Source organism: Pocillopora damicornis, chromosome 13 (assembly GCF_964200805.1).
Source record: "Pocillopora damicornis chromosome 13, jaPocDami1.2, whole genome shotgun sequence".
Lineage (NCBI taxonomy): Eukaryota > Metazoa > Cnidaria > Anthozoa > Scleractinia > Pocilloporidae > Pocillopora > Pocillopora damicornis.
The window spans coordinates 6,220,033-6,232,752 of NC_142682.1; the positions used below are offsets into that span (position 1 = coordinate 6,220,033).

A 12,720-nucleotide genomic window follows, 5' to 3' on the forward strand; every position below is an offset into this window, starting at 1 on the left:
TGACGCGATCATCACATGGCAGATAAAATTTTAAGAGCAAAAAAATTATGACGAAAATGCACAAACCCCTATCTTTTTCTATGCTCGTTGTAAGACTAAGTGTAAAAGCGGAGATATTGCAGACGTGACTTTTAAACAATTCTCCTTTTTGGATCAGTCAAGTCCTTACTTTGTAATATCACTATTTATCATATGGCTGGCAGCGCCCGTAGGCAATACGAAGCGAATCCTTACTTCTAATATACTACCCGAACAGGCAACACGGGCCCATCTTGCCCGCTTGGGATCGCCCTCTTTGATCCCGGGCAAGAAAGCAAGTTCCTAATTTTTGGACAATGTCGGCGAAGGATTCGCAAAAAGCGGCAGTACACAATGAACTTTGACGTGCTTTCTTTCCCAGTTCTTGAGATAAATTTTAGACAATGTCGGCAATGGAGTCGCATAAAGGCAGAAAATAGTCAAGATTGACTTGCTACAGACACAGTTGGCTTTCTTTACCAGTTTTTTAGATAAATAAGTAATTTTTTAGTTTTGTCCAAGCGAAATATTTTTTTGCCATGCAGTAAATCCTTTATTGACCAAGCATGTTCGGTCAAGAAGGCTGAATATTAGCCTCTTTAGCGTTTTTTATGGACCTCCACGATCCACAAAAACGCGAAAAAAAAAAGAAAAGATAACTCGGCGAATATACAGCCATCATCACCTCACGCGTGGACAAGAACGTATATTTATTTGCATTTATCATTGACAGGTTAAGTTTTCTTTCAGTTTCTTGCTTCTGGTTTCTTTTATCAAACGACGAGGATACTGTTTTCAAAGGTGAACGCACTGTCTTTCTCTGCGTATAGTTCTATGGATGCCACGCGTTAATTTTCTTTTTTTTTTAATGAGTTTACATTATCATTCTGTCAGATAAATATTGGGAGAATCAAGCTCTGGCTGTAACTAAAGTAGTTCGGATATTCAGTGGCCTGTTATGTCGCATGTGAAAAAATGGTATTTCTGACGAATGAGTCTGCGAATAAGGCAGAAATAAATATTTTGTCAGCACGAGATACGACAAGGCCTGGGCCTTAGGCCCGAGCATCATGGGTAATGATGCAGTGGTATATAAGGGAAAGTATAGCACGTGGTGTCCATCTAGGCCTCAGAACCAACCGTTCACCTCTGGCTGATGACAAATTTATTTTAGTTTGAAAACATATTTTCTTTAGCTGTGAAGCCTCGTAGGATGGGCTGCCAACTGCTCTGAGCTTGGGCCATGGTTCCTACCCAGATTTCCTGTCATGTTTTTTCCCCAAAGGGGTTTTTTCTGGCAGGTTTTTTCTGGCCTCTGTATAACCGTAGTTATGTCCTTGTAAGCGGTTGCCCATCTCTGTTAATCCAGACTTGATGAAGTTTGCATGTTAGTAATGTATACCTTTTTTTTTAAATGTGTAAGGAATTGACTGTATATCAGGATTGTATATGGTATATCAGTTGCGAATATATGTATGTATGCATGCCCCAGGCTATATATGCCTCGCGTTGGTTCTCGGTAGGCTTCCCTAAATAAACTTATTTGGTGTACACTACTGTGTTATTTGTTGTGTAGTGGAGACAATACAAAATTTCTTATCGTTGAAGAAGGCTCCATAGGGTTTTTGCTTAATTTTGGCGCGTGCGCCAGCGTAATGTTTTTCTAAAAAATGTTTATGTTTTCGCTCTTCAAGGTCACTAAAAGCCATCAAAAGGGCAGTGAATAAGGTTCGGACCAGTGTTTGCTGTAGTAAATATTATAAAAGTGATTTTCGATATTAAGCTAAGGCTCTACGAAGGGAGGCGCTCGCCAGTGATAGTTTGGCTGTGCCTCTTATTTTATTCAATTTGCTTCGTTCAAATCTCTCAAAATGTTCACAAATTAGGAAATTTGCCCTGCCGATCATTTAAAAGCCGAAAAAATAGGAGTTTCAAAGCCAGCTTCCTAGCTATTTGCAATTTTGTGTTTTTCCTCTATCTCCAATTTGGTCCTAAGAATTTATTTATAAACAGTCACTAGGAAGGCACAAATATGTTTAACGGTTCAGCAGATCTTTGGAAATTCCACCTAAGGAAACGCGATAAATCTAGCTCGAAAGATTCCTGTTTTCTTTGTCGCAAAACATTACGTAATTGAATAGAACTTCACCAAGATCAATATCTGAGCAAGCGTAAACTTTCTAATATGTCGCGGTATCTGTCGCCTTTTGGCAATCTTTCTCACGGTGTTTTATGTTCCGTTGACCTCTTTTCCAGGCGTAGAAGGCCTATGAACATAACGGGTGCAGTTGCTGCAAATCCTTGATTCCATCACATCAAAACTGTATCGTATTAGACTGTTTTTAAAAAACCATTTCAGATGGCAATCATGCGATTGCATCGAGCCGCCATGTTTGTTTGCAAGTTGACACTTTTAAGGCTCTCGCTATGTTCGTACCCAGATCTCGCGCGGTCAAAAAACCTTACAGAGCCTCCTTAGGAAATGATATTCAACAAAGTATTATAGGCGTCGAAAATAAATTTCACTGTATGCCTGCCCAAAGTGAGGCGATGGGGCGGTTGAAAAAAAAATAATACAATAGTGTTCTGTGACAGAAATTGAACTACCAACCCAATGAATTCAAAAAACGAAGTTTTAAATCTGACATACTTTTAATAAATTTTACCTGAATTACTTACGCGTAGGTAAAACATCAGCAGAAGGAATCATTATTAATATGGACCAGTTTGAAGTTGTTTAATTATCTTTTTTCCATCTAAGAGACGGGTCATTATTGATCGCCGGGGGATGGGGGACGGAGGATTTTGGAAGGGATCACATGATTCACAGAACCATGGTGGGAAGTCAACTGAATGTTATCGTAAAGCAACATACCCCCCTCCCGAAGTAAAGTTATGTCCAGAACTTGGTATCCAATGTGACACTGTTACGAGCGAGAGATATGGGTGGGTGTCGACGAAAACTGGGGGGGGGGGGGGGAGTTACGGGAATGTTACGCTTAAACCAACAAGCTTTTATGGAAAGTGAGCGTTCTGCCTGAAAAATAGATGCACGAAGATGGCTTCCAAAAGTCATCATCTAATTTCGTTATTCAAGGTTTCTCTATTTTTTACTTATTTCATTTCAGGAAGGCATTCTGTAAGACACAAAAGAGCGATGAATAGCACGCGTGAAATCCTAGCGAAGATCAAAATAGGCTTGGATGTTGCCACATATCTTCTGAAGACTGATCGTGGTATACAAGCCTCTGATTTGTGTGATGAATGTGTAATCTTACTCAACAACCTAGACTCTGATATTAATGGCCTTGATGTCTCTGAGGTAATATTTAATGCGTACTATGCAATCTCTGGTTACACAATGCAAGAAGTTACACCATTAAACTTATTGACATATTCTACAATGCTGGAATATCAATGAAAGAACTTGGAGACAAATATATACAAAGAAGTAGGTTTGCAGAAGCCAAGAAACTTTTTGAAAGCGTAGTTGCGATCAATAAAACAATTCGCCTTAAAAGTGAAGAAGCAATTGCTTATGGCAGGCTAGGATGTGTGTTTGAATCACTCGGTGAATATCAGAAGGCTCAAGAATATTACGAGAAAGCACTTGTTATCGCAACACAAATTGGCGACAGGAAAGGAGAAGTAACACAGTACATGAACAGTGGATGTGTGTTTGAATCACTCGGTGAACATCAGAAGGCTAAAGAATATCACGAGAAAGGACTTGCTATCGCAACAGAAATTGGCAACAGGGGAGGAGAAGGGAGATGCTACGTGAACCTTGGATGTGTGTTTGAATCACTCGGTGAACGTCAGAAGGCTAAAGAATATTACAAGAAAGCACTTGCTATCACAAAAGAAATTGGCGACCAGGAAGGAGAAGAGGCATGCTACGGGAACCTTGGATGTGTGTTTGAATCACTCGGTGAATATCAGAAGGCTAAAGAATATCACGAGAAAGCACTTGCTATCGCAACAGAAATTGGCCACAGGAAAATAGAAAGCATATGCTACGGGAACCTAGGAACTCTGTTTGAATCACTCGGTGAATATCAGAAGGCTAAAGAATATCACGAGAAAGCACTTGTTATCGCAACACAAATTGGCGACAGGCAAGGAGAAGGAAGACAGTACAGGGACCTAGGAGCTCTATTCGGTTCACTCGGTGAATATCAGAAGGCTAAAGAATATCACGCGAAAGCACTTGTTATCGCAACACAAATTGGCGACAGGCAAGGAGAAGGAAGACATTACAGGGACCTAGGAGCTCTGTTTGAATCACTCGGTGAATATCAGAAGGCTAAAGAATATTACGAGAAAGCACTTGTTATCGCAACACAAATTGGCGACAGGAAAGGAGAAGTAACACAGTACGAGAAGCTTGGACGTGTGTTTAAATCACTCGGTGAATATCAGAAGGTTAAAGAATATTACAAGAAAGCACTTGCTATCACAAAAGAAATTGGCGACCAGGAAGGAGAAGAGGCATGCTACGGGAACCTTGGATGTGTGTTTGAATCACTCGGTGAATATCAGAAGGCTAAAGAATATCACGAGAAAGCACTTGCTATCGCAACAGAAATTGGCCACAGGAAAATAGAAAGCATATGCTACGGGAACCTAGGAACTCTGTTTGAATCACTCGGTGAATATCAGAAGGCTAAAGAATATCACGAGAAAGCACTTGTGATCACAACACAAATTGGCGACAGGCAAGGAGAAGGAAGACATTACAGGGACCTAGGAGCTCTGTTTGAATCACTCGGTGAACATCAGAAGGCTAAAGAGTATTACGAGAAAGCACTTGTTATCACAACACAAATTGGCGACAGGAAAGGAGAAGTAACACAGTACGAGAACCTTGGACGTGTGTTTAAATCACTCGGTGAATATCAGAAGGTTAAAGAATATTGCGAGAAAGCACTTGCTATCACAGCAGAAATTGGCGACAGGGGAGGAGAAGGGAGATGCTACGGGAACCTTGGATGTTGTTTGGTTCACTCCGTGAACATCAGAAGGCTAAAGAATATTACGAGAAAGCACTTGCTATCGCAACAGAAATTGGCGACCAGGAAGGAGAAGAGGCATGCTACGGGAACCTTGGATGTGTGTTTGAATCACTCGGTGAATATCAGAAGGCTAAAGAATATCACGAGAAAGCACTTGTTATCGCAACACAAATTGGCAACAGGCAAGGAGAAGGAACACAGTACGGGAACCTAGGAGTTCTGTTTGAATCACTCGGTGAATATCAGAAGGCTAAAGAATGTCACGAGAAAGCACTTGCTATCGCAACAGAAATTGGCCACAGGAAAATAGAAAGCAAATGCTACGGGAACCTTGGATGTGTGTTTGGTTCACTCGGTGAATATCAGAAGGCTAAAGAATATCACGAGAAAGCCCTTGTTATGGCAACACAAATTGGCGACAGGCAAGAAGAAGGAAGACAGTACGGGAACCTAGGAGCTCTGTTTGAATCACTCGGTGAATATCAGAAGGCTAAAGAATATTACGAGAAAGCACTTGCTATCGCAACAGAAATTGGCGACAGGAAAGGAGAAGGGAGATGGTACATGAACCTTGGAACTGTGTTTCTATCACTTCGTAAAAATAAGGCGGCTAAGGAACATTTTGACAAAGCCCTTACCATCAGTACAGAAACTGGCGACAGAAATTGTGAAGGATGTTGCTACGCAGGCCTTGCAGATGTGTTTTATTGGTTTCATGACTACCAGAAGGCTACAGAACTATACGAAAAAAAGCTAACTATTAGCATGAGCGTTGGTGATAAGAAAGGACAAGGATTGAGTTACGTAAAACTTGGAGCTGTTTCTCTATCGCTTGGAAATTATGACCAATCGGAGAAATTCTTTGACAAAGCGCGCTCGATGAGCAGCAAAATTGGAGACAATATGATTGACTTTAAGAGCCTCCTCGGTATTACTCGGGTAAAGATGTCGCAATCAAAGTTAGAGGATGCAATGCAGTATCTTCGTCAAAGTATTGAAATTTATGAAAAGTTGCGAAATTTTCTCAAAGGAAACGATGAATTTAAAACGTCTCTCTTGGAAGAGCACGGTAATTTCCCCTACAAGTTGTTGCGTAAAATGCTGTGTGCCAACGGACGCCTGCGAGATTCTCTCAATGTGGAGGAGCTGAGACGTGCAAGAGGCCTTGCAGAATTAATGGCGGACAAACTCTTAACTGAAAGCCACATCTCAACTGATTCAACATATCGGCCTGGGATCGAGAGCATTGCGAGTAAAGAGAGCAATTGTGCTGTTTTGTACATTTCATATTGTGAACGACATGTTCATCTGTGGGTCTTAAAAGCAAATGGACACATTGACCATCGAGTGAGCCCCGAAATTAAAATCGACACCCTCATTGCTGTATTCGTTTGCGATGTGGAGGATATTTTTAAAAAGAGTGCCTCCAGTTTCGGAATTTTACTTAATGAGAATTGTGAAGATCGATCTCTAGGTGACGAAACTTCCTTGTCTCCTCAAGAACAGAGCCGAGCACCTTTGCAAGGTGACCAAATCAAACGGAACGAAAGTATTCTTCAGTTGTGCTATGACCAAATTATCGCTCCTGTAAAAGATTTACTTACAGAGCCTGAAGTCATCATTGTACCTGAGAGGTGTTCCTACCGAGTCCCTTTTGCTGCCTTACGGGATGAGCCAGCAGGAAAGTATTTATCAGAAACCCACAGAATCCGCATCGTCCCTTCTCTCACGACTCTCGGGATCATCCAGGAATGTCCAGCGGACTACCACAGTCAGACCGGTGCACTGGTAGTGGGTGATCCTAAGGCTGGCAAAGTGCAATACAGAGGACGTACTCTGAACTTGGGACCATTGTCCGGTGCAAGAAAGGAAGCAGAAATGGTTGGTCGACTCCTGGGGGTTCAGCCTTTGTTAGGAGAACACGCAACAAAGCAGGCGGTACTTCACGCACTTCATTCAGTGAGTCTAATACATCTTGCTGCTCATGGTCATGCCGACAGAGGAGAGATTGCCCTTACCCCTAATTGTGCTACGAACGGTATTCCACAAGAAGAAGACTACCTTTTGACAATGTCCGACATTTCAAAGGTTAAGCTGCGTGCTAAAATGGTCGTACTTAGTTGTTGTCACAGTGGGCGTGGAACCTTCAAACAGGAGGGAGTCATTGAAATCGCCCGCGCATTCCTAGCATCTGGTGCACGTTCAGTGTTGGTGGCATCTTGGGCCATACAAGACGAAGCAACAGAGCAGCTCATGAATCATTTCTACGAACACCTGGCTGCTGGAGAAAGTGCCAGTGAGTCCCTTCATCAGGCCATCAAATGGTTGAGAAGCAACGGCTTCACTGAACCTCGCCAATGGGCTCCATTTGTACTTATGGGAGACAACGTGACATTTGACTTACAGAAATTAAGGTAAGCTTGTTTCTGATGACTGATTTTGTAGAAGTAACATTATCCACCTTTGCTTGTGAAGAAAAAATCGTGTGACTATAAGATTTAATCTTATGCACAAAGAGCACATTCTGATCATGGTTCAGTAGGATTATTTCAGTCTGTAAGAAATTTAACATTTAAGCCATTGGTCAATGCGTGCAACAACTGCTATCTGAGAAAAATTAATTGATAGATAAATAGATTAATCGATTTATTGATAAATGTATGAATACCGTGGACAAGCTAAGTCAAAAAACAACAGCCACCTGATGATGGAAACTTGATTTCCTCTCTCCTAAAAAGTTTCCTCTTATGTCCAGAAATGCCCGCAATAACGAAAATGGCAGACTCAACGAAATTTCATCAAAGCGAGTGAACTTTCAGGGATTTGACGATTTTGGCCAATTTTAGTCAATTTCGTCAAAGCGGAAATCAGCTCGGCGGATTTGACGATTTTGACGAATATTCGCCATTTTCGTTACTGCATGCATTTTTGGACATATCTCACTTATGATCACTACTCAATATGTTTGTTTTAGGCAAGAAAGAGCCGACGGAGGACGAGAATAAAGGAGACAAGGGACAGAGTGGCAACTGATCCTGGACAAACACTCTTCCTCCCACTCGAAGAAAACTGGTGGTACCTTAGGCAAAAACTTTTAAATCTGCACCGCTATTTTGCATGCTTTTTTTTAACACGGCCCAGCTGCTTAGCAGATGATGCAATTCGCCCAAAAGTTGTATTATGTTTACCAAGAAGGAACAAAGATGATCACACGATTCAAAAATTGAAAACAGGAAATATCAGGTGAATTTTTCACGTTGCGAAAATTATGGAATTGTTTCTTTTCACTTGAGGTCACAAAAAGTGATTGACCTTTTTATTTTCCTATGATTTGATTCTTAATTCTCGTTACCAGCTTCCATAATTTTCTCTCTAAATTGATAAAGAGAATCAGTTCGGTATTATGTCAGGAAACATAAAAAAAAGAAATCGCTCCCAGATTGATGAGTTTTTGTACTCTGATTTGTTATCAGATAGATATCGTGTAGATAGTTTTGTATGGAGAATTCATATGTAAATCTTATCAAGGCGTTAAAGGACGAAAGATGAACGTATTTGTTCATTTATTGAACCTAAACAGTAATATAATACTAACAATAATAATGGTAAGAGCCGTAGAGCGCTTTTCAATCGAGAGTCATAAAACCAAAACCAATTTAATAACAACGAACAGTCGGAAGAAGAGAAAATGTTCTTGTGATCGATATCTTTTCTCCTTAAAAGGTTTTACAAAAAGCGCGGGAAAACACGAGCGACCAAGTCGTAATTGGCTTTAGTTTTGCATCTGATTGGTTGAGAGGTTAGGAGACCTGGACCAATCACAAAGTGAAATAATGCGAAAACAAAACAATCCCGGATTACATTCGGCACTTAATTGAAAATTGCTCTAAGAGTAATCATTAATAAAACAATAAAAGAGAAAAGGCGTTAGATTATATTTTTTGTCTCACAGATTAAATAGAGCCAAACGAGTTTAACCAATATAGAATGACAGATAAAGCACCTAAAAGGCTGAAACTCTGAGACGATTTAGGGAGAAATTGAGGTTGTAACTGTAACTTTATATTTGTTAAAGATCGGCGTAAAAGACACGAATTCTAAACTTCCAATGCAGTCGGTGGAGGAATTCTCTGTACTCCCTCCCAGTACCAAAACCTCGCTCCAAAGTCGTCGGTACACGAGACAAACACTGCTCCTGTGGGGAAGTGTGTGATGCAGCGAATGTGGTTGTTGTGACCTAAAGAAAGAAAACATGCACAACTGGAATATTAGTACATTCAGTCCGAGTCCCAGAGTTACGTTTTATATTTGTAGTTCCACTTGGCTGGTCTTTTCAACGTCCTGTGGGGCGCACATGAAATGAACGAACTTTCCACGTGCGCTCGTTTCACAACAAGGATTTTATGTACAAGAAAGCCCGGGGCGCACGTGGAAAGAACGAACTTCTCACGTACGCTAGTTCCAGAACGCGGTTTTAATTAAAACGAAATCCCGTTGAGCTGACATCGGCAATTTTACTTCCACATTTCGATGTAATTTTATGGCGCTTAGGTTACAACTTTCAATCCACGCATGTTAACCAACTGCAATCTTTAAACAACTTTATTGCTACGTGTCGCCGCGATCCATCTCGATTTGAGATGCAGCAAGCGAAACAAGCCATGGGTCGAACCATTATTTTTCTGGAAGGGGTGTTTGAGAAATTTTAAGTTCTTCTGCTAAATTTTTTTTCAAACATATACGTCTCCGCAAACCTCCCTGTCTAGTGAGCCCCTTTCCTAATAGCCTCTTTCTCTAATAACCCTCCCCTTCTGATAAGCCTCACATCTAAACAGCCCCTCTCTAATATAGCTCCTCCCTATCATATCCCCTCTCTAACAAGTCTCTTTTCTCCCCCTCTCCAATAAAGTCCTCTCTTAAGTAAGCACCCATCTCTATAAGCTTCTCTCCTTACAAGCTTTCCCTCTTTAATAAGCTCTCCCTCTCTAAATATCTCCCTCCTCAGTAGGTACCCTCTCTGGCTATAAGCCCCTCCTTCTCACAAGCTCCCCCTCTCTAACAAGCTCCCTTTCTCTAATTATCTCACCTCCTTAGAAAGTGCCCCACCCTGATAAGCCTCTTTCTCTCATATTCCCCTCTCAGTAATAGGCTCCGTCTCTCCCACTCATTAGAACGTCTCCAATATTTACACCATCGAATCTAAAGAACAACAAACATCATCAAAATGAACTCACAAAAATCCTCGGTATTGATGAAAACAATCTGTATCCTGTAGTTTGAAATTGTGGCGCCTCGGTACATGCTTAAAAACTTCCCTGAAAAAGAAATCAAACGAGTTAAAAACAGTCTCTGTTGGATTATAACCGACTGTTGAAATGGCTTCTTGATGCTGCACTTAGGACACATTCTGTACTCTATAGAAAAGTTAACCGTTGGCGCCCTTACATGAGCATTTATATTGTCCACACTATATTTCCCTAAATAATGCCAAGGAGAATTTGTTTTGATCATCAGGAGCTTGTTACATTAGTGATCATTTATCTTATTCTCATGACTTTTACATTTGATTCAATGGTGATACTGTAAGGAGAATTTAAAAGCCGGTCACTCTTAGGGGTTTCAGAGGTAAGGTAGAATCATATTAGAAAACAAGAAGGCGCGCTGGCCTCATGGTTCGTGCGCTTGACTCTGGATCTAGTGGTCCGGGTTCGAGACCTGGCTGGGGGGATTGTGTTGTGTTCTTAGACAAGACACTTTACTCTCACAGTGCTTCTCTTCACCCAGGTGTACAAATGGGTACCAGCAAATATGCTGGGGGTAACCCTGCAATGGACTAGCATTCCATCCAGGGAGGAGTAGCAATACTCCTAGCCGCTTCATGCTGAGGGAAACCGGAATTAAGCGCCGGCCCCATGGACCACTTGGGCCTGTATAAAGACTTTACTTTTACTTTTTACATAAAAGTTAATCGTTTTAAATTTTTTACCAGTTGAGAGTTATTTCATTTTTAAAATTACTCTTGTGAAAACTAATTTATCAAATTAACTCGTTATATTATCAAATCGCGAAGAACACAATTCTATTTGACATCGTTAGTGATGCATTTGAAAGGGTAGTATATAACCACGAGTGCTGGCAAAGGTGTCAGTTACCGAGCAATCGGTACATTGAGTCAGTGAGACAACACATCTTGAATTTGATACAGATAATTTAGTAGTTTTTAGCAACAAATCTTGAGACAGCTTTTTACAATGTTGTGTTAACGTATGTAGACATACCATGTATCAGAATTTTCAAAATATCGATATTTATTGTAATTACTGATCGACTGTGGGTCAATTGTGTTTATGTTTTCCGCTAACTTTGTCTCTAATCTTATTTTAAAAATTGTTCAATGCTGTCCTCGACTTTTGTAATGGCTTCCATCTAAACTATTTCATTCAACACGATAAAATCTAAAGATGGCTTTTCAACACCATCATAAAAATCACCAAAGAACCTTTCTAAAACTGGCCAGGGGGATGATATACAAACACAAAATTCTTGCAATCTGTGTAAATATTCGGCATTACTAAAAAGAAAGCTAGCTCTTTTAGAAGATCAAGATTTTAGAAAACTTAATAAAGTGTAAAGTAGAAATCAATTTCTTTGAATGTCTCCGTATATTCTGAATCAATGTCCAAATTTAAGTATTCGCACCCACTTCTTGATTTTCGTACGCGGCATTCAGAAATTTCTATCGTTTCGCCTGTTTTGTGAATGTAAAACTTCAGCCCTCTCCCCTCCCGTCCTCTGTTTAAAGAGGAAAATTAAAAGTAAAAATTTAAAGAACAACTTTCCTTTCATTCGAGCGACTGGTATCCTAAGAAGCCTGGGGAACTGAGCTGCAAGGTAATGTTGCGGTCATAGACTAATCAAACGAAAGTCTTAAATTAACATTGGCAAATTGATTTTAACGAAGTGGCAGAGGAAACAGCGCAAGGTCTCGGCATTATTTTTATTTTAAATATCCCCGGATCCTCCGTTGTTTTCTAAGAATCAACAACGCTGGTACTTCTAGAATACCACGAATAATTCTTCAAGAAGAGTCTTAGTTCCCAGTTGTTTTTCCTCCGTGGGGAAACGCGGGCTGACATACGAAAGCTTTACAATCCACAAAAACCTCACGCTCGCATTTGACATCACCCCGTGCGGCTCCAATTTTGCTATACGAGTCCGGAAAGCTAACAAAAGGAAAGAATGTTTTCGCCTTTGAGCCTTCAGTAGATCGTTTCGGAAGGAAGGCAAAGAATCTCCGCTCGCTTTTTATTGCCTTGTGATAAATATTCAGCAATTGTAAACAAAAATCGATTTGTAGCGCGCCATCACACAAGCAATTTGTGCATCTTTCGTTACATTGTTCCAAACTCTGCAACACAGCGAGTGCCGAGAGACATGCATTTCAATAGCTGGGGTCACGTTACCAGAGAATTTTCTAAGTGAAACGCCTTTCTCTTTTAAGTACAGTGAAAGCAAAGATGATACGAAATACAAAAGCTCATCAATTGATCTAAAGTCGACATCTTTTATCAAGGAACGGCTAGTTATTTCAACAATTTATAAGACTACAATGAAATGTCAAGTCATTGTCTTTGAAATGCAATTTGTTTAAGCATCTCTACTGTTTTAAGATGTTGGATAATTTAAA

General features: G+C 40.4%; 1 protein-coding gene across 1 annotated transcript; it reads left to right on the plus strand.

Moving 5' to 3' along the window:
• Positions 1–3,678: 3,678 nt before the first annotated feature.
• On the plus strand, positions 3,679–8,936 carry LOC149035207 (tetratricopeptide repeat protein 28-like). Its single transcript, XM_089192477.1, has 3 exons — positions 3,679–3,935; positions 5,216–7,447; positions 8,008–8,936. Exons 1-3 carry the CDS (start codon positions 3,679–3,681, stop codon positions 8,036–8,038), a joined length of 2,520 nt encoding a protein of 839 aa, XP_089048603.1. The 3' UTR covers positions 8,039–8,936.
• Positions 8,937–12,720: the final 3,784 nt, after the last annotated feature.

Excerpts from the sequence above, each read along its gene's own strand:
- LOC149035207 (XM_089192477.1), top strand. The coding sequence starts at position 3,679 with ATGAACAGTGGATGTGTGTTTGAATCACTCGGTGAACATCAGAAGGCT. Across the intron at positions 3,936-5,215 it reads TACGGGAACCTTGGATGTGT|GCAAGGAGAAGGAACACAGT; the intron begins GTTTGAATCACT and ends AATTGGCAACAG. Across the intron at positions 7,448-8,007 it reads TTTGACTTACAGAAATTAAG|GCAAGAAAGAGCCGACGGAG; the intron begins GTAAGCTTGTTT and ends TGTTTGTTTTAG.